General features: G+C 45.8%; 1 protein-coding gene across 1 annotated transcript in view; it reads right to left on the reverse strand.

Annotated features, from left to right (window-relative positions):
- LOC115113706 (leucine-rich repeat-containing G-protein coupled receptor 4-like) overlaps positions 1-7,953 on the reverse strand; it is a 31,537-nt gene extending 23,584 nt beyond the window's left edge. Inside the window, exon 1 of the mRNA XM_029641643.2 lies at positions 7,155-7,953. Within this exon, the coding sequence (XP_029497503.1) occupies positions 7,155-7,342 (188 nt within the window). The 5' untranslated portion in view covers positions 7,343-7,953. The remainder of the gene's footprint in view (positions 1-7,154) is intronic.
- Positions 7,954-23,037: the final 15,084 nt, after the last annotated feature.

The following is a 23,037-nucleotide window of genomic DNA, read 5'->3' on the forward strand; positions in this document are numbered from 1 at the left end:
CCAATGAATATATTAGTATGCCAGCAAACAAGCAACTTAGTGTAAAGTGTTACCAAAATATATTTCTAGAAGAGTACTAAGGATGTAATTCCACCTTTGATGAGCGCTAACTGGGATTAAATGAACATTAAGGAGGTGAATATTTTGTTTAGTTCTTTAAACAAACATGAGCTCACTTCCGGTTAGGAGCATGACCAGCTCAGCACAGCCTCCCTATGAATTAACACTGACAAAAAAAGTATTTCTACAGCTGTGATGTGTCGCACTAATCCATCATGACCCCTGCCCCCTCTACTCACCAAAACACAGAAGGAATGGAAAGAAGGGGAGTTTAAGAGACGGAGAAGAGATTGAATGGAGAGAGGGAGAGAGAGAAATACAAAGAGAGAGAAATAGAGACAGCTGCACTAAGGGTCAATTCCACAGTAACAGACAAATATTTGTTACTTTAAAATGTATTTCAAACAAAAACCAATGATTGACCACTTTTAACAATTTCCACTGAACCTTTTACAAAAACACATTTACTTGAATTGTCAGAGGAAATTGCTAAGTAGTCCCTGTGCATGGAGTTGTATCATTTGTTTGCAATAATTGGTTTTTGTTTGACATGCATTTTAAAGTGAAAAATCACTCTGTTGGCGTGGAATTGCTCCAAGGCAACCCGTCAAATACTCTGAGGGCTTGAACTGAATATATCACGTAGTTATGAGCTAAAAAGCTGTCACAAAGCATTTGGTTAACCCTTGCTCAGTGTAGGTGCACAAGAAGCCTTCAAGCCCACACTTCCAATCGTAATAAGTAGACATCACAATTGTAATACAATATTTGGGGATATGTTGGTAACTTACATGTAAGTCTGAATGTGACCAGGGTTGGAGCGAGCGGTCGCATCCACACACGGTCCGCAGGTAGTATAACTTTTCATTATATTTCATAACATTTCATTATAGTACAACGGTTTGATTTGTCTAATCTTAGCAATTTCTTCTTAGCTAGCTACATAGCCGTCTTTGTATCAAAGATAATTGCGTAATTATCGTATTTCGTCGTCCTAACGTAGTCTACACTGCTATCTGCTATCTGCCCAGCAGCTAGCCAGCTAGCAAACGTCCACCGTCTACCGAATAGCAGCACTGTAGAAACTATTACACTCAACTGAACGACTTGATTAGTGTAGTGTTAGCTAGCTACATAGTTGTCTTTGCTGTCTTCGTATCCAAGATTATTGTGTAGTTTAGTGTGTAGTTTTAGAGTGATTATCTTAATTTACCGAGGTTAGCTAGCCAGCTATTTGTTGTCCTTAACGTAGGAGACACTGCTAGCTAGCCAACAGCTAGCCAACGTCTACCGAATAGAACTTCCGCACTCAACAACCCGGTCGCATTCCGCTTCGCTCCACAGGTAGTATCACATTTTCATTTCATTTCATTACAGTACAACGGTTTGATTTGTTTGATCGTAGCTAGCTACATAGCTAGCTACATAGCCGTCTTTGTATCAAAGATAATTGTGTAGTCTAGAGCGATTTTCTAGGTTAGCTAGCCAGCTATTGTTGTTCTTTTAACGCAACGTAACGTAATCAACACTGCTAGCTAGCTAGCCAGCTAGCCCCCGAATAGCAGCACTGTAGAAACTATTACACTCAACGGAACGACTTGATTAATGTAGTGTCAACAACGCAGCCACTGCCAGCTAGCCTACAAAGTCAACAACGCAGCCACTGCCAGCTAGCCTACTTCAGCAGTACTGTATCATTTTAATCATTCTAGTCAATAAGATTCTTGCTACGTAAGCTTAACTTTCTGAACATTCGAGACGTGTAGTCCACTTGTCATTCCAATCTCCTTTGCATTAGCGTAGCCTCTTCTGTAGCCTGTCAACTATGTGTCTGTCTATCCCTGTTCTCTCCTCTCTGCACAGACCATACAAACGCTCCACACCGCGTGGCCGCGGCCACCCTAATCTGGTGGTCCCAGCGCGCACGACCCACGTGGAGTTCCAGGTCTCCGGTAGCCTCTGGAACTGCCGATCTGCGGCCAACAAGGCAGAGTTCATCTCAGCCTATGCCTCCCTCCAGTCCCTCGACTTCTTGGCACTGACGGAAACATGGATCACCACAGATAACACTGCTACTCCTACTGCTCTCTCTTCGTCCGCCCATGTGTTCTCGCACACCCCGAGAGCTTCTGGTCAGCGGGTGGTGGCACCGGGATCCTCATCTCTCCCAAGTGGTCATTCTCTCTTTCTCCCCTTACCCATCTGTCTATCGCCTCCTTTGAATTCCATGCTGTCACAGTTACCAGCCCTTTCAAGCTTAACATCCTTATCATTTATCGCCCTCCAGGTTCCCTCGGAGAGTTCATCAATGAGCTTGATGCCTTGATAAGCTCCTTTCCTGAGGACGGCTCACCTCTCACAGTTCTGGGCGACTTTAACCTCCCCACGTCTACCTTTGACTCATTCCTCTCTGCCTCCTTTCCACTCCTCTCCTCTTTTGACCTCACCCTCTCACCTTCCCCCTACTCACAAGGCAGGCAATACGCTCGACCTCATCTTTACTAGATGCTGTTCTTCCACTAACCTCATTGCAACTCCTCCAAGTCTCCGACCACTACCTTGTATCCTTTTCCCTCTCGCTCTCATCCAACACTTCCCACACTGCCCCTACTCGGATGGTATCGCGCCGTCCCAACCTTCGCTCTCTCTCCCCCGCTACTCTCTCCTCTTCCATCCTATCATCTCTTCCCTCTCCTCAAACCTTCTCCAACCTATCTCCTGATTCTGCCTCCTCAACCCTCCTCTCCTCCCTTTCTGCATCCTTTGACTCTCTATGTCCCCTATCCTCCAGGCCGGCTCGGTCCTCCCCTCCCGCTCCGTGGCTCGACGACTCATTGCGAGCTCACAGAACAGGGCTCCGGGCAGCCGAGCGGAAATGGAGGAAAACTCGCCTCCCTGCGGACCTGGCATCCTTTCACTCCCTCCTCTCTACATTTTCCTCTTCTGTCTCTGCTGCTAAAGCCACTTTCTACCACTCTAAATTCCAAGCATCTGCCTCTAACCCTAGGAAGCTCTTTGCCACCTTCTCCTCCCTCCTGAATCCTCCTCCCCCTCCTCCCTCTCTGCAGATGACTTCGTCAACCATTTTGAAAAGAAGGTCGACGACATCCGATCCTCGTTTGCTAAGTCAAACGACACCGCTGGTTCTGCTCACACTGCCCTACCCTGTGCTCTGACCTCTTTCTCCCCTCTCTCTCCAGATGAAATCTCGCGTCTTGTGACGGCCGGCCGCCCAACAACCTGCCCGCTTGACCCTATCCCCTCCTCTCTTCTCCAGACCATTTCCGGAGACCTTCTCCCTTACCTCACCTCGCTCATCAACTCATCCCTGACCGCTGGCTCCCTTCCGTCTTCAAGAGAGCGAGAGTTGCACCCCTTCTGAAAAAACCTACACTCGATCCCTCCGATGTCAACAACTACAGACCAGTATCCCTTCTTTCTTTTCTCTCCAAAACCCTTGAACGTGCCGTCCTTGGCCAGCTCTCCCGCTATCTCTCTCAGAATGACCTTCTTGATCCAAATCAGTCAGGTTTCAAGACTAGTCATTCAACTGAGACTGCTCTTCTCTGTATCACGGAGGCGCTCCGCACTGCTAAAGCTAACTCTCTCTCCTCTGCTCTCATCCTTCTAGACCTATCGGCTGCCTTCGATACTGTGAACCATCAGATCCTCCTCTCCACCCTCTCCGAGTTGGGCATCTCCGGCGCGGCCCACGCTTGGATTGCGTCCTACCTGACAGGTCGCTCCTACCAGGTGGCGTGGCGAGAATCTGTCTCCTCACCACGTGCTCTCACCACTGGTGTCCCCCAGGGCTCTGTTCTAGGCCCTCTCCTATTCTCGCTATACACCAAGTCACTTGGCTCTGTCATAACCTCACATGGTCTCTCCTATCATTGCTATGCAGACGACACACAATTAATCTTCTCCTTTCCCCCTTCTGATGACCAGGTGGCGAATCGCATCTCTGCATGTCTGGCAGACATATCAGTGTGGATGACGGATCACCACCTCAAGCTGAACCTCGGCAAGACGGAGCTGCTCTTCCTCCCGGGGAAGGACTGCCCGTTCCATGATCTCGCCATCACGGTTGACAACTCCATTGTGTCCTCCTCCCAGAGCGCTAAGAACCTTGGCGTGATCCTGGACAACACCCTGTCGTTCTCAACTAACATCAAGGCGGTGGCCCGTTCCTGTAGGTTCATGCTCTACAACATCCGCAGAGTACGACCCTGCCTCACACAGGAAGCGGCGCAGGGCCTAATCCAGGCACTTGTCATCTCCCGTCTGGATTACTGCAACTCGCTGTTGGCTGGGCTCCCTGCCTGTGCCATTAAACCCCTACAACTCATCCAGAACGCCGCAGCCCGTCTGGTGTTCAACCTTCCCAAGTTCTCTCACGTCACCCCGCTCCTCCGCTCTCTCCACTGGCTTCCAGTTGAAGCTCGCATCCGCTACAAGACCATGGTGCTTGCCTACGGAGCTGTGAGGGGAACGGCACCTCAGTACCTCCAGGCTCTGATCAGGCCCTACACCCAAACAAGGGCACTGCGTTCATCCACCTCTGGCCTGCTCGCCTCCCTACCACTGAGGAAGTACAGTTCCCGCTCAGCCCAGTCAAAACTGTTCGCTGCTCTGGCCCCCCAATGGTGGAACAAACTCCCTCACGACGCCAGGACAGCGGAGTCAATCACCACCTTCCGGAGACACCTGAAACCCCACCTCTTTAAGGAATACCTAGGATAGGATAAAGTAATCCTTCTCACCCCCCTTAAAAGATTTAGATGCACTATTGTAAAGTGGCTGTTCCACTGGATGTCATAAGGTGAATGCACCAATTTGTAAGTCGCTCTGGATAAGAGCGTCTGCTAAATGACTTAAATGTAAATGTAAATGTAAATGAAAAGATCATGATGTTTGATAACAGCATACATACACTACACTGTGTCTCCGTTTACATATTGGTAAATACCACCGTTTCTCTTCATTTTACCTGACACAAAACAACACTGGCAGTTTATTGGGTCAACTCTAGAGCGTGTGTATTTCTACAATTCTGCTGGATATTAATGAACTCAAGAAGTCAATCAAATGTACTTACAGTCAATGTGGTGTAATGTTCAGGCACCTAGGTGGAAACAAAGGTAAAAACCAACCCCTCAGCTTTTATGTTATGTAAATAAAGGTGATGGTGATATTGTATATATTTAAATGTCTCATTCAGCCTTGGATATGAAACTGTTCTGTATCAATACCCCTGGGCCCAGACGTCAATTCAACATCTACTTCACGTTGGTTCAACGTAATTTCATTGAAACAACATGGAAACCACTTTGATTCAACCAGTGTGTGCCCAGAGGGTAGTCTTCTCAAGGTCAGATACTTCCTTCTTTTCCACATTAGGAAGCACATTTCCTTCATCCACCTTCAATAAATAACACATAGACCCTTTGACGCCCTTGGGCGGCTGCTCTGTTTATCATTAACTAAGACATTGTGAAACCTTTAAGGCTAGTTAACCAGAAATGTATTAACTATGCAGTCCCAGTCTCAGTTTCTCCTCAGTTAGTAATGCTCTCTCTCTTTAGTAAGGTAGTGCAGAGCAACTCGCTTTTCTTGGTACAGAGACAAAGACAGATATGATGGCGGAATCACAGGGAATACAGAAAAGAAACAATCATCATTCCTTAAAAATAAACTATAGGCTAACTAAAAGACCCATGTCATAGGGCTTTTGGTTTAGGTGTTATTTTGTGTTGATCACAACAGCTTTTTCCTTTCGGCGGTTCCTGAACAAGATTCAGAACGTTTTATTTTGTTAAAAATATAGTCTACAAATAATTTAACATTGCACATTTTCCCCAAGTTGATAAATTGCTTGAGCCACAATATTGCAATTTAGGAAACTTTGGAAGTAAATAAAGACTTCATTATTACAGTAAAGTGTTACTGAACTGACACATTCTGGGGTGAATTCTGGGTCATTCTGAATTCCCTGTAAGATGAATTTGAAAGGTTTTCCTGCATCGCTTTGTAAAGGACAGGTAATGCATATGTAAAGGATATGCAATGCAAATATCAGGAAACCAACCACAACAACTGTCTCTGAGATGGGTAAGTGTGTCCAAAGTGTTGTCTTTTAGGGGTAGGCATACACTTTCTCTGCCATGATGTGAGTTGGTGAGTGGAGTCGCATTCAGGATAAACAATCTCAGGCAGGTATTTCTGGGATCTGTTAATGTTTGATCTCCAATTTTATAAAGGCCAAATGAAAAGGATTACACCAAAGCATCATGAGGTTCCCTCTGTCAATGCCTGTGCTGGATCAAACCTCAGACTTCTCACAGCAGTAGGCACAACATGTCTTCTTAGTTCTATTCCTTTACATTTACATTTACATTTAAGTCATTTAGCAGACGCTCTTATCCAGAGCGACTTACAAATTGGCTTTACATCTCAACAAGGAGTCAGTCCAGACTACAGAGCCAAGACAGGCCGAAGAATCAGCAAATTAAGACCTTCTTGCTTTACATGGATGATGGGCTACTATTCCACATGTCCCTGAATATAAGTGTAAAAAATCATGGCTGTAGTCTAAGAAAGTGAAAGTCCAGGTCCCAGGCCAAGGAATATGCTATAGCTTGTATGCTTTTCGGTAGAGTAAAATACTAGGGTATAAGAGGGGTCATATCAAGTAAAGGTCAGCAAGTGAATGAGTTTGGACCAGCATGAACCATTTGGCAACCATTGCCTAGCCAATACTGTATATACTGTACCAACCTTTAATTTTAAGGCCTACTTTTCCTCTGGCTGTTCATCATTCTTTGTGTTTTCTCTCTCATACCAACCACAATAATGTGTTTGCTATCAGTTGAATAACTGATCCACAGCCCAAAGTTGTAAAAACGCACTCGATTATTTTGCTTAATTGACAGCCATTGTGCAAAAGTTTGCTCCAGTACTGGCGTGGAGAGGTGCCCCTCTCGAGTAAGTAGTGGCCGACCTTACCGTTACAAACACGTCCTAACTAGGGAGAGATATTGATTATAGGTTTAATCGTGTTTTATTACACAGTTTCAATATGTGTTGATACTTACAGATAATAGGTGAAGGCGCTTAGACCAGTTGGGACAGTGGTCAGTCCTTTCCCAGAACAATCGGCGCCTCCGTCCTCGTCGCAGCTGCATGAGGACGAACAAATAGCCGGAGTGGATTGTCCTTGACCAGCCGCACCATCCCGTAGTGAAAACAACCGCAAAAATATCCAGATGACAAACACGCGCATGTTTTTCTTCTGTTCAGACTAAGCAAAAATGGCTTTACGTTTCTCTTACAAGGACATGTAGGCTACTTTTCGTGTGACTGCTCGGTTGTGATGGCTTGTCCAAGAAGCTTGAATACGTATTATTATTGATAGGTACTCGACCACTTCAAGGATATAACATGTTAATGCATCAGTCCCACCAAACATATATCCTTAACTACCCCTGTCAAGTCTGGGACATTTTCTTTACTCAAACAATGCGGTTTACCTTGCACTAAGTGTCCTCATATTCATCCCGTGTGGAGTGTTGGTCCTATAAAAATAAGTATCACCCGTCCACACAGACGACAAAATCGACACCTTTTGCTTTTTTCCGTTTTCGTTGTCCCATTAAATCAGCAAACCAAACGGATCCGTGCGTGGACAAAATAAGAAGCCTCAGTACAATTCTCCAACCGAAATGGGAAACACTTGGTGCGTTATTTTTTCTATTCTTTCCCTCCTGATTTGTTTCCTGTAGAAAAACACAGTCAGCTTTCAGCCATTCCTCCCTCACGTTTCCTTCCTTTGCTCCCTGCCACCAGCAGCCCGCTTTTTCTTGCTCACTCGGTAAGCACCCTGCCGGACAACCTGCCACACGATCTGCTGAATACAGTATGTTAATATTGACCTACATATTAATGATTTCACAACGTCACACTTTTGCTTTAGTAAGCAACATGCTGCAATTAATACGTTTGTAATTGTGTAACAATTAATTTAAATGATCAATTCATTTCCACCTCGGTCATTTCTTTGAGTGTGGTACCATCTCAGGTTAGTCCTTTGGTAGTAATTGGTCAATATCTGATATAATGGTAGGCTTACCATTATTATTTTAATGAATTCCAACTGAGTGAAATGTAGTTGTTATTATTAGATAGGCCTAATTGTCAGGTTATTTACATTTTACCATATGATTTCTACCAATAATACTGTAGGCCTAAAATAAAGTGTAACAAACAGTTTCTAAGAGCACATTCTTATTTACAATGACGGCCTACCCCGGCCAAACCCTCCTCTAACCCGGACGACGCTGGGCCAATTGTGTGCTGCCCTGTGGGACTCCCGATCACGTCTGGTTGTGATACTGCCCGGGATCAAACCCGGGTCTGTAGTGACGCCTCTAGCACTGCGATGCCATACCTTAGACTGCTGCGCCACTCAGGATGTCTGCTTGACTCCTGCCTCCAACAAGGGGGAATGTGAAAGTGTGTGAACAATCCAGCCAGTAGAGTAGACACTTCTCTCTCAATGGTTTAAGAGTCGCTGTGCTAAATAGGACTCTATTTTCACCAAAAGGGTGGCGGGCAAGGTACTTTGTTACTTGTCCACAGCTCCCTCCTCCAAGTGTTGCTCTTCTTTGTGGTTGGGCAGGCAATCCTCTGTAACTTGTGGCAGAGCCTCTGCCACAGAGGTGAGCAGTGCGTGTTCCCCAGAGGCAATGCCGACCTACAGAAGGTGCTGTCCAAAGTGCCATTCAGCCTGTTCAACATACAAATATATGGATAGATTATGATATTGATGTGGATAGTGTATGATATCATTGATAAACATTGTAGAACCAGCCATCTCTCCAAACTAAGCAGCCAGCGAAGAAGGATGCCACCATCGGTGTCACACCCTGACCTTAGAGAGCCTTTTAATTCTCTAATTTGGTTAGGTCGGGGTGTGACTAGGGTGGGTACTCTAGTTTTTGTATTTCTATGTTGGCCTGGTATGGTTCCCAATCAGAGGTAGCTGTCTATCGCTGTCTCTGATTGGGGATCATATTTAGGCAGCCTTTTCCCACTGGGTTTTTGTGGGATCTTGTTGTTTGTGTGTAGTTGCCTGTGAACACTGCATTTGACTTCACGTTTCATTTGTTCTGCATTGTTTTGGTGAGTTTCATTAATTAAACGTGGAACTCTACACACGCTGCGCCTTGGTCCGTTAATTCTACAAACTATTGTGACAATCGGCAATACCAGCTTTGAAAGAGACACAGGGGTACACATCATGCTCTGAGCATCATGGGAATCAGGGCAGTGTTCTGTTTCATACCTGAGAGAAATACTGATTCCGCTCATGATGCTTGTTGTTTGGATCCACAGTGACATCAGCATGAATAACATCACAGAGCATTCATTGTCAAGACCTTTTCTTGTACATTACTCATAACACAGTTTTTGTCATACTCATATGATAATCAGTGCTTTTTAAATACAACAGAGACATTTTTAGAATATGTGTTTGATCAATATGTTGCTCAACAAAATATTAAGAACTCTGTCTTTTCAAGTGAAGTTTCTCTTACGTCAAAGAGTCATGGTATTGTGGAGTCGGTTATTAATGTAGTGTTTTCAAAAAGCCATACATTTTTCATGCCCCAAAATGACAGTCACAACAATGTCATCCAATAAGTTCTAACTGTTAGTAGTGCACATGATGGTGACATACTTATAACATGCAACATACATTCCGCCACTGTGTGTGAACGCAACAGCAGCTAAGTTTGTTCGGATGGAGAGGAAGATTCTGCAAGGTTGTCAGTTTTCATGTAAATACATTTGCATAATTTTGCAAGTGAAAGGTGCAAAGGCACATGTTATGATAGATTGTTTGAGAAGGAAATTGTCCAAGCAGAAGCACATTGACAAAGCAAATATCTATGTAACATAGCAGGTTTATCAAAGCATTGGTTTTAAGTGACACATTTTACAAGTTTTGGATCCCTTGATGTTAAATGGAGTATGTAATACAATATTAGATTGTCACATTTACCAATGCACGCTATGCACGTTATGTCACCTTTTATACAACCTTTATAGAGTTTGACATAAGTTTGAAGATAAGGGGGGGTCAGCTTTAATATTCCAGATAGATTTAGGGTCTTATCAAGTGAATTGTTTGCATCATTTGTAATACCCCTTATTTGTTTATTGCCCCCCCCCCCCCCCATCACTACCACCCCTCCTTTGATTGGAGTAAGCTAACAATACATCCTCTACTGCTACTTACAGTGATTTTACATTTTCCTCTTCTGTCTCTGCTGCTAAAGCCACTTTCTACCACTCTAAAGTCCAAGCATCTGCCTCTAACCCTAGGAAGCTCTTTGCCACCTTCTCCTCCCTCCTGAATCCTCCTCCCCCTCCCCCCCCCTCCTCCCTCTCTGCAGATGACTTCGTCAACCATTTTGAAAAGAAGGTCGACGACATCCGATCCTCGTTTGCTAAGTCAAACGACACCGCTGGTTCTGCTCACACTGCCCTACCCTGTGCTCTGACCTCTTTCTCCCCTCTCTCTCCAGATGAAATCTCGCGTCTTGTGACGGCCGGCCGCCCAACAACCTGCCCGCTTGACCCTATTCCCTCCTCTCTTCTCCAGACCATTTCCGGAGACCTTCTCCCTTACCTCACCTCGCTCATCAACTCATCCCTGACCGCTGGCTACGTCCCTTCTGTCTTCAAGAGAGCGAGAGTTGCACCCCTTCTGAAAAAACCTACACTCGATCCCTCCGATGTCAACAACTACAGACCAGTATCCCTTCTTTCTTTTCTCTCCAAAACTCTTGAACGTGCCGTCCTTGGCCAGCTCTCCCGCTATCTCTCTCAGAATGACCTTCTTGATCCAAATCAGTCAGGTTTCAAGACTAGTCATTCAACTGAGACTGCTCTTCTCTGTATCACGGAGGCCCTCCGCACTGCTAAAGCTAACTCTCTCTCCTCTGCTCTCATCCTTCTAGACCTATCGGCTGCCTTCGATACTGTGAACCATCAGATCCTCCTCTCCACCCTCTCCGAGTTGGGCATCTCCGGCGCGGCCCATGCTTGGATTGCGTCCTACCTGACAGGTCGCTCCTACCAGGTGGCGTGGCGAGAATCTGTCTCCTCACCACGCGCTCTCACCACTGGCGTCCCCAGGGCTCTGTTCTAGGCCCTCTCCTATTCTCGCTATACACCAAGTCACTTGGCTCTGTCATAACCTCACATGGTCTCTCCTATCATTGCTATGCAGACGACACACAATTAATCTTCTCCTTTCCCCCTTCTGATGACCAGGTGGCGAATCGCATCTCTGCATGTCTGGCAGACATATCAGTGTGGATGACGGATCACCACCTCAAGCTGAACCTCGGCAAGACGGAGCTGCTCTTCCTCCCGGGAAGGACTGCCCGTTCCATGATCTCGCCATCACGGTTGACAACTCCATTGTGTCCTCCTCCCAGAGCGCTAAGAACCTTGGCGTGATCCTGGACAACACCCTGTCGTTCTCAACTAACATCAAGGTGGTGGCCCGTTCTTGTAGGTTCATGCTCTACAACATCCGCAGAGTACGACCCTGCCTCACACAGGAAGCAGCGCAGGTCCTAATCCAGGCACTTGTCATCTCCCGTCTGGATTACTGCAACTCGCTGTTGGCTGGGCTCCCTGCCTGTGCCATTAAACCCCTACAACTCATCCAGAACGCCGCAGCCCGTCTGGTGTTCAACCTTCCCAAGTTCTCTCACGTCACCCCGCTCCTCCGCTCTCTCCACTGGCTTCCAGTTGAAGCTCGCATCCGCTACAAGACCATGGTGCTTGCCTACGGAGCTGTGAGGGGAACGGCACCTCAGTACCTCCAGGCTCTGATCAGGCCCTACACCCAAACAAGGGCACTGCGTTCATCCACCTCTGGCCTGCTCGCCTCCCTACCACTGAGGAAGTACAGTTCCCGCGCAGCCCAGTCAAAACTGTTCGCTGCTCTGGCCCCCCAATGGTGGAACAAACTCCCTCACGACGCCAGGACAGCGGAGTCAATCACCACCTTCCGGAGACACCTGAAACCCCACCTCTTTCAGGAATACCTAGGATAGGATAAAGTAATCCTTCTCACCCCCCCCCCTTAAAAGATTTAGATGCACTATTGTAAAGTGGCTGTTCCACTGGATGTCTTAAGGTGAACGCACCAATTTGTAAGTCGCTCTGGATAAGAGCGTCTGCTAAATGACTTAAATGTAAATGTAAATGTAAATTTTCACTCATATACTGTCTACAGTACCAATAGTTAACTAATTATGCTTATATTCCTAATTTCCTCTTTCTGCAAGGGCTAGATTTCCACCCACAGTGGACAATCCACTATCCATTCTTATCTTAATTCCAGCCCTCCGATGTCCACAGATTAACCTATATTTCCCAGTATAATACCATTTTGCTATTTTCTTTTGCAATACATCCCTCCATTTTACCCAAAAGTATAATGATATTTCCCATGGATTGATTGTGTTTTTTCAGATCCCCGAACAATACAGTTTGCAGATCCATCTGAACTCTGATATTATGACATAACAACCATTCCTGGACCTGACTCCAAAAGTGAGCCACAGATGGACAGAACCAGAAAATATATTCTATTGATTCTGTTTGCTTGTGGCAGTCTGCACAGGGCTGACTGTTCAATGCCCTATACATTGAACATTCTTTTTGTAGCAAGTGTTTTATATAATAACATAAATTGAAATGAACAGATTGATGTGTTAATTGTTGTTTTATATGTTAGTTCATAGACCCAATGCCAAGGTATTAGGACATCAAAGACCTGTTCCCAACTGACTGGAATTCTATGCGGCATAGCTGTCAAATCTTTTGACTTTAAGTCAAACAGAATTTTTATTTATACTAATCATTTTAAGCCATTTATGGTTTTAAATGAGTGGCAGACACTAATTCTTACATTTCTTCCTTAACTAATTGCCTCTTCCAATTTTGTGGCAGAGCCGCAGTTGGTTATCATTTTGTATTGAGCATACACCTCCATACACTGTTGTTAGTTGCTTGTGTGACAATTTTACAATTTTTTTCAAAATTACAAATCAAATCCAATTTTATTGGTCACATACACATGGTTAGCAGATGTTAATGCGAGTATAGCGAAATGCTTGTGCTTCTAGTTCTGACCATGCAGTAATATCTAACAAGTAATCTTAACAATTTCACAACAACTACCTTATACACACAAGTGTAAAGGAATTGAATAAGAATATGTACATATAAATATATGGATGAGCGATGGCCGAACAGCATAGATGCAGTAGATGGTATAGAGTACAGTATATACATATGAGATGAGTAATGTCGGTTATGTAAACATTATATAAAGTGGCATTGTTTAAAGTGACTAGTGATACATTTATTACATCCAATTGTTTATTATTAAAGTGGCTAGAGATTTGAGCCAGTATGTTGGCAGCAGCCACTCAATGTTACTGATGGCTGTTTAACAGTCTGATGGCCTTGAGATTGAAGCTGTTTTTCAGTCTCTCGGTCCCAGCTTTGATGCACCTGTACTGACCTCGCCTTCTGGATGATAGCGGGGTGAACAGGCAGTGGCTCGGGTGGTTGTTGTCCTTGATGATCTTTTTGGCCTTCCTGTTACATCGGGTGGTGTAGGTGTCCTGGAGAGCAGGTAGTGTGTCCCCAGTGACCTCACTACCCTCTGGGTGTCATGACTTCCGCCGAAGTCGATCCCTCTCCTTGTTCGGGCGGTGTTCGGCAGTCGACTTCACCAGCCTTCTAGCCATCACTGATCCATTTTTCATTTTCCATTGGTTTTGTCTTGTCTTCCTTCACACCTGTTTCCAATCCCATCAATAACATGTTGTGTATTTAACCCTCTGTTTCCCCTCATGTCCTTGTCGGAGATGGTTTGATTGTATGTGATGTACATGTATTATGTTGGTGTGCGACAGGTTTTGTATCCACTTTTGTTATTTTGTACATTTTGGTTTTTGGAGTTTTATCAGCATTTATTAAACAACTCCGTTTTTACTAAGTTCGTTCTCCTGCGCCTGACTTTCCTGCCACCAACATGCACCCTTTACACTGGGGAGCCTTGCGGTTGTGGGTGGAGCAGTTGCCGTACCAGGCGGTGATACAGCCCGACAGGATGCTCTGGATTGTGCATCTCTAAAAGTTTGTGTTTTTGGTGACAAGCCACATTTCTTCAGCCTCCTGAGGATGAAGAGCGCTGTTGCGCCTTCTTATTCTTCAGTTTGTCCGCTGATACTCCTTTTCAATGTGTATTAGGGTAAGGTTAGTGGAGAAGTGATGTAGCGAGTTCTGGGCCATCTCTGCCCAGGGCACGAACTTCGCCCACTCCCCCGGCTGGTCCTGGCAATAAGACCGCAGAAAAATCCGGGAAAGTGACAGAGACAAACATTAGTGCAACAGAGGGCTCTGGATGAGAATGGTGCCTACTCACCTGGGGTGATGCCAGAGTGCCCTGCCTGCCTTCTCTATTCCCAAAGGAACCAACCCGGCACCGACCAGCAGTGTGCTCTCTGCAACCATAGATGGTGCTCGAGAGGGAACCCCCTCCGGTCACCCTGCGCACCATCCCCCCCAATTCCATAGGTTCAGGAGAGAGGGTGCAGGAGGATGGAACAACCAGACCCCGATCTAGACGTCCACGAGAAGCCAGCATGTTGTCCAGCCTGATGGACATGTCCACCAGCTGGTCGAAGGTGAGGGTGGTGTCTCTACAGGCCAGCTCCCGACGGACGTCCTCGCGTAGACTACAACGGTAATGGTCGATCAAGGCCCTGTCGCTCCATCCAGCTCCGGCAGCCAAGGTCCTAAACGCCAAAGCAAACTCCTGTGCATTTCTGGATTTTTTTTTCTCATTTTGTCTGTCATAGTTGAAGTATACCTATGATGAAAATTACAGGCTTCTCTCGTCTTTTTAAGTGGGAGAACTTGCACAATTGGTGGCTGACTAAATACTTTTTTGCCCCAATGTAAATATCAATCCAAAACAGCCTAAACAAATTAAAAGGGAACAATAGCTGTAATTTCAGAGTTTGATGTGACTGGATTAGCTTTCGTTTTTTCTAAAATCCCCATTACCATCTGAGGTAGGGATAGAACCCTCAAGGTTCTTTGCTTTCATTGGTTATATACAGTCGTGGCTAAAAGTTTTGAGAATGACACAAATATTAATTTTCACAAAGTTTGCTGCTTCAGTGTCTTTGATATTTTTTTCAGATGTTACTATGGAATACTGAAGTATGATTACAAGCATTTCATAAGTGTCAAAGGCTGTTATTGACAATTACATGAAGTTGATGCAAAGAGTCAATATTTGCAGTGTTGACCCTTCTTTTTCACGACCTTTGCAATCCGCCCTGACATGCTGTCAATTAACTTCTGGGCCACATTTTGACTGATGGCAGCCCATTCTTGTATAATCAATGCTTGGAGTTTGTCAGAATTTGTGGGGTTTTGTTTGTCCACCCGCCTCTTGAGGACTGACGACAAGTTCTCAATGGTATTAAGGTCTGGCGAGTTTCCTGGCCATGGACCCAAAATATCGATGTTTTGTACCCAGAGCCACTTAGTTAACACGTTTACCTTATGGCAAGGTGCTCCATCATGCTGGAAAAGGCATTGTTTGTCACCAAACTGTTCCTGGATGGTTGGGAGAAGTTGCTCTCGGAGGATGTGTTGGTACCATTCTTTATTCATGGTTGTGTTCCTAGGCAAAATTGTGAGTGAGCCCACTCCCTTGGCTGAGAAGCAACCCCACACATGAATGGTCTCAGGATGCTTTACTGTTGGCATGACACAGGACTGATGGTAGCGTTCACCTTGTCTTCTCCGGACAACCTTTTTTCCAGATACCCCAAACAATCGGAAAGGGGATTCGTCAGAGAAAATGACTTTACCCCAGTCCTCAGCAGTCCAATCCCTGTACCTTTTGCAGAATATCAGTCTGTCCCTGATGTTTTTCCTGGAGAGAAGTGGCTTCTTTGCTGCCCTTCTTGACACCAGGCTATGCTCCAAAAGTCGTCGCCTCACTGTGCGTGCAGATGCACTCACACCTGCCTGCTGCAAATTCCTGAGCAAGCTCTGTACTGGTGGTGCCCTGATCCCGCAGCTGAATCAACTTTAGGACCGTTCTTTCTTGGGTGCCCTGAAGCCTTCTTCACAACAATTGAACCGCTCTCCTTGAACTTCTTGATGATCTGATAAATGGTTGATTTAGGTGCAATCTTACTGGCAGCAATATCCTTGCCTGTGAAGCCCTTTTTGTGCAAAGCAATGATGACGGCACGTGTTTCCTTGCAGGTAACCATGGCTGACAGAGGAAGAACAATGATTCCAAGCACCACCCTCCTTTTCAAGCTTCCAGTCTGTTATTCGAACTCAATCAGCATGACAGAGTGATCTCCAGCCTTGTCCGTGTCAACACTCACACCTGTGTTAACGAGAGAATCACTGACATGATATCAGCTGGTCCTTTTGTGGCAGGGCTGAAATGCAGTGGAAATGTTTTTGGGGGATTCAGTTCATTTGCATGGCAAAGAGGGACTTTGCAATTAATTGCAGTTCATCTGATCACACTTCATAACATTCTGGAGTATATGCAAATTGCCATCATTCAAACTGAGGCAGCAGACTTTGTGAAAATTAATATTTGTGTAATTCTCAAAACTTTTGGCCACTACTGTACACTGAACAAAAATATAAATGCAACATGTAAAGTGTTGGTTCCATGTTTCATGAGCTAAAATAAAAGATTCCATAAATGTTTCATACACGCAAAAAGCTTATTTCTCTCCAATTGTGTGCACAAATTTGTTTACATCCATGTTAGTGAGCATTTCTCCAAGATAATTCATCCACCTGACAGGTGTGGCATATAAAGAAGGTGCACCATGTGCTGGGGACAATAAAAGGCCACTCTAAAATGTGAAGTTTTGTCACACAACACAATGCCACAGATGTCTCATGTTTTGAGGGAGCGTGCAATTGGCATGCTGACCACAGGAATGTCTAACAAAGCTGTTGCCAGAGAATTTAATGTTCATTTCTCTACCATAAGCCACCTCCAACGTTGTTTTAGAGTATTTAGCAGTACGTCCAACCGGCCTCACAACTGCCCAGTGGTGGCAGTGGGATTTTGGTATGGGCAGGCATAAGCTACTGACAACAAACACAATTGCATTTTATTGATGGCAATCTGAACACACAGCAATACCGTGATGAGATCCTGAGAACCCCAAAGAACCCTTTATTCTAAGAGTGTAGGCGCCGTTTTGAGTAGATGTCCTGAATGGGTGGGAGTACGGCCTCAGAGATGTTCATCACCTGTTGGAGGGCCTTGCGTTCATGGGTGGAGCATTTCCCTTACCAGGCCATGATGCAACCGATCAGGACGCACTCAATTGTGCAGTGGTACTATTTGGAGAGGACCCAGGGGGGCATGCCAAATTTCTTCAGATGCCTTAGGAAGTAGAGGCGCTGTTGCGCCCTCTTGACAAGAGTGGTGGTGCTGTTGGTCCATGTCAAGTTATCGGTGATGTGGATGCCGAGGAACTTAAAACTGCTCTCCTCTACTTCCTGAAGTCGACAATCAACTCCTTTGTTTTGCTGATGTTGAGGGAGAGGTTGTTGTCCTGACACCACTATGCCAGTTCACTTATCTCCTCCCTATAGGTTGACTCGTCATTGTTAGTGATCAGGTCTACAACTGTGGTGTCATTAGCAAACTTGATGATGGAGTTGGTGTTAGCCACACAGTCGTGGGTGAACAGGGAGTACAGCAGAGGGCTGAGGACAAATCCCTGAAGGGTCATTGTGTTAAGAGTCAGTGTGGAGGATGTGTTGTTGCCAATTCTCACAGCCTGTGGTCTGCCCGTCAGGAAGTCCAGGATTCAGTTGCAGAGGGTGATGTCCAGGCCCAGGGCCTTGAGCTTGGAGGGAACAATAGTGTTGAATGCTGAAGTGTAGTCAATGAACAGCATTCTCGCATACACATAGGTGTTCTTCTTGTCAAGGTGTGTTAGGGACACGTGAATTGCGATATTCAAATCAAATCAAATGTATTTGTCACATACACATGGTTAGCAGATGTTAATGGTCCTTCATGCCGTCCCTGGAAGGGGTGCGTCACCTGAGTGGGTTGATTCACTGGGTTGATTCACTGATGTGGTCATCCTGTCTGGGTTGGCGCCCCCCCTTGGGTTGTGCCATGGCGGAGATCTTTGTGGGCTATACTCAGCCTTGTCTCAGGATGGTAAGTTGGTGGTTGAAGTTATCCCTCTAGTGGTGTGGGGGCTGTGCTTTGGCAAAGTGGGTGGGGTTATATCCTTCCTGTTTGGCCCTGTCCGGGGGTGTCCTCGGATGGGGCCACAGTGTCTCCTGACCCCTCCTGTCTCAGCCTCCAGTATTTATGCTGCAGTAGTTTATGTGTCGGGGGGCTAGGGTCAGTTTGTTATATCTGGAGTACTTCTCCTGTCCTATTCGGTGTCCTGTGTGAATTTAAGTGTGCGTTCTCTAATTCTCTCCTTCTCTCTTTCTTTCTCTCTCTCGGAGGACCTGAGCCCTAGGACCATGCCCCAGGACTACCTGACATGATGACTCCTTGCTGTCCCCAGTCCACCTGGCCGTGCTGCTGCTCCAGTTTCAACTTCCACCTGGCCGTGCTGCTGCTCCAGTTTCAACTGTTCTGCCTTATTATTATTCGACCATGCTGGTCATTTATGAACATTTGAACATCTTGGCCATGTTCTGTTATAATCTCCACCCGGCACAGCCAGAAGAGGACTGGCCACCCCACATAGCCTGGTTCCTCTCTAGGTTTCTTCCTAGGTTTTGGCCTTTCTAGGGAGTTTTTCCTAGCCACCGTGCTTCTACACCTGCATTGCTTGCTGTTTGGGGTTTTAGGCTGGGTTTCTGTACAGCACTTTGAGATATCAGCTGATGTACGAAGGGCTATATAAATACATTTGCTTTGATTTGATTTGATTTGTGTAGCGAAATGCTTGTGCTTCTAGTTCCGACAATGCAGTAATAACCAACGAGTAATCTAACTAACAATTCCAAAACCACTACCTTATACACACAAGTGTAAAGGGATAAAGAATATGTACATGAAGATATATGAATGAGTGATGGTACAGAGCGGCATAGGCAAGATGCAGTAGATGGTATCGAGTACAGTATATACATATGAGATGAGTAATGTAGGGTATGTAAACAAAGTGGCATAGTTTAAAGTGGCTAGTGATACATGTATTACATAAAGATGCAGTAGATGATATAGAGTACAGTATATACATATGAGATGAATAATGTAGGGTATGTAAACATTATATTAAGTAGCATTGTTTAAAGTGGCTAGTGATATATTTGACATAAATTCCCATCAATTCCCATTATTAAAGTGGCTGGAGTTGAGTCAGTGTGTTGGCAGCAGCCACTCAATGTTAGTGGTGGCTGTTTAACAGTCTGATGGCCTTGAGATAGAAGCTGTTTTTCAGTCTCTCGGTCACAGCTTTGATGCACCTGTACTGACCTCGCCTTCTGGATGAGAGCGGGGTGAACAGGCAGTGGCTCGAGTGGTTGTTGTCCTTGATGATCTTTATGGCCTTCCTGTGACATCGGGTGGTGTAGGTGTCCTGGAGGGCAGGTAGTTTGCCCCCGGTGATGCGTTGTGCAGACCTCACTACCCTCTGGAGAGTCTTACAGTTGTGGGCGGAGCAGTTGCCGTACCAGGCGGTGATACAGCCCAACAGGATGCTCTCGATTGTGCATCTGTAGAAGTTTGTGAGTGCTTTTGGTGACAAGCCAAATTTCTTCAGCCTCCTGAGGTTGAAGAGGCGCTGTTGCGCCTTCTTCACGATGCTGTCTGTGTGGGTGGACCAATTCAGTTTGTCTGTGATGTGTACGCCAAGGAACTTAAAACTTACTACCCTCTCCACTACTGTCCAATCGATGTGGATAGGGGGGTGTTCCCTCTGCTGTTTCCTGAAGTCCACAATCATCTCCTTAGTTTTGTTGACGTTGAGTGTGAGGTTATTTTCCTGACACCACACTCCGAGGGCCCTCACCTCCTCCCTGCTTGATGACGAGTTTGGAGGGTACTATGGTGTTAAATGCTGAGCTGTAGTCGATGAACAGCATTCTCACATAGGTATTCCTCTTGTCCAGATGGGTTAGGGCAGTGTGCAGTGTGGTTGAGATTGCATCGTCTGTGGACCTATTTGGGCGGTAAGCAAATTAGAGTGGGTCTAGGGTGGAGGTGATATGGTCCTTGACTAGTCTCTCAAAGCACTTCATGATGACAGAAGTGAGTGCTACGGGGCGGTAGTCGTTTAGCTCAGTTACCTTAGCTTTCTTGGGAACAGGAACAATGGTGGCCCTCTTGAAGCATGTGGGAACAGCAGACTGGGATAAGGATTGATTGAATATGTCCGTAAACACACCAGCCAGCTGGTCTGCGCATGCTCTGAGGGCGCGGCTGGGGATGCCGTCTGGGCACGTTTAAATGTTTTACTCACCTCGGCTACAGTGAAGGAGAGTCCGCATGTTTTGGTTGCGGGCCGTGTCAGCGGCACTGTATTGTCCTCAAAGCGGGCAAAAAAGTTATTTAGTCTGCCTGGGAGCAAGACATCCTGGCCCATGACTGGGCTGGTTTTCTTTTTGTAATCCGTGATTGACTGTAGACCCTGCCACATACCTCTTGTGTCTGAGCCGTTGAATTGCGATTCTACTTTGTCTCTATACTGACGCTTAGCTTCTTTGATTGCCTTGCGGAGGGAATAGCTAGACTGTTTGTATTCGGTCATGTTTCCAGTCACCTTGCCCTGATTAAAAGCAGTGGTTTGCGCTTTCAGTTTCACGCGAATACTGCCATCAATCCACGATTCTGGTTTGGGAATGTTTTAATCGTTGCTATGGGAACGACATCTTCAATGCACGTTCTAATGAACTCGCTCACCGAATCAGCTTCCAACTTCCGGCGCCGACAGAGATGGCCGCCTCGCTTCGCGTTCCCAGGAAACTATGCAGTTTTTTGTTTTTTTACGTGTTATTTCTTACATTGATAACCCAGGTCATCTTAGGTTTCATTACATACAGTCGAGAAGAACTACTGAATATAAGAGCAGCGTCAACTCACCATCAGTACGACCAAGAATATGACTTTCCCGGAGCGGATCCTGTGTTCTGCCTTTCACCCAGGACAACGGAATGGATCCCAGCCAGCGACCCAAAACAACAACTTCGTAAAAGAGGGAAACGAAGCGGTCTTCTGGTCAGACTCCGGAGACGGGCCCATCGCGCACCACTCCCTAGCATACTTCTCGCCAATGTCCAGTCTCTTGACAACAAGGTTGATGAAATCCGAGCAAGGGTAGCATTCCAGAGGGACATCAGAGACTGTAACGTTCTTTGCTTCACAGAAACATGGCTCACTCGAGAGACGCTATCGGAGTCGGTGCAGCCAGCTGGTTTCTCCACGCATCGTGCTGACAGAAACAAACATCTTTCTGGTAAGAAGAGGGGCGGAGACGTATGCTTTATGGTTAACGAGACGTGGTGTGGTCACAACAACATACAGGAACTCATGTCCTTCTGTTCACCTGATTTAGAATTCCTCACAATCAAATGTCGACCGCATTATCTACCAAGGGAATTCTCTTCGATTATAATCACAGCCGTATATATTCCCCCCCAAGCAGACACATCGATGGCTCTGAACAAACTTTATTTGACTCTTTGCAAACTGGAATCCACATATCCTGAGGCTGCATTCATTGTAGCTGGGGATTTTAATAAGGCTAATCTGAAAACAAGACTCCCTAAATTGTATCAGCATATCGATTGCGCAACCAGGGCTGGTAAAACCTTGGATCATTGCTATTCTAACTTCCGCAACGCATATAAGGCCCTCCCCCGCCCTCCTTTCAGAAAAGCTGACCACGACTCCATTTTGTTGCTCCCTGCCTACAGACAGAAGCTAAAACAAGAAGCTCCCGCGCTGAGGTCTGGTTTGGCTACGCATGCCACTCCCTAATATCAATATGCCTTGTCCATTACTGTCCTGGTTAGTGATTACTGTCTTATTTCACTGTAGAGCCTCTAGCCCTGCTCAATATGCCTTAACCAACCATGTTGTTCCAACTCCCACATATGCGATGACATCACCTGGTTTAAACATCTCTAGAGACTATATCTCTCTCGTCATTACTCAATGCCTAGGTTTAACTCCAATGTACTGTCATCCTATCATACCCTTCTCTGTACATTATTCCTTGAATCTATGCTATCGTGCCCAGAAACCTGCTCCCTTTACTCTCTGTTCCGAACGTGCTAGACGGCCAGTTCTTATAGCCTTTAGCCGCACCCTTAACCTACTTCTCCTCTGTTCCTCAGGTGACGTAGAGGTTAATCCAGGACCTGCAGTGTCTAGCTCCACTCCTACTCCCCAGGTGCTCTCATTTGTTGACTTCTGTAACTGTAAAAGCCTTGGTTTCATGCATGTTAACATTAGAAGCCTACTCCCTAAGATTGCTTTATTCACTGCTTTAGCACATTCTGCAAACCCAGATGTCTTAGCCATGTCTGAATCCTGGTTTAGGAAGACCACTAAAAACCCTGAAATTTCCATCCCTAACTATAACATTTTCCGACAAGATATAACTGCCAAAGGGGGCGGTGTTGCAATCTACTACAGATATCTGTCTTACTATCCAGGTCTGTACCAAAACAATTCGAGCTTCTACTTCTAAACATTCACCGTTCCAAGTTGCCGCTTGCTATAGACCACCCTCTGCCAGCAGCTGTGCCCTGGACACCATGTGTGAATTATTGCCCCCCATCTATCTTCTGAGCTTGTGCTGCTAGGTGACCTAAACTGGGACATGCTTAACA

The sequence above is a fragment of the Oncorhynchus nerka genome, linkage group LG28, assembly GCF_034236695.1.
Source record: "Oncorhynchus nerka isolate Pitt River linkage group LG28, Oner_Uvic_2.0, whole genome shotgun sequence".
Lineage (NCBI taxonomy): Eukaryota > Metazoa > Chordata > Actinopteri > Salmoniformes > Salmonidae > Oncorhynchus > Oncorhynchus nerka.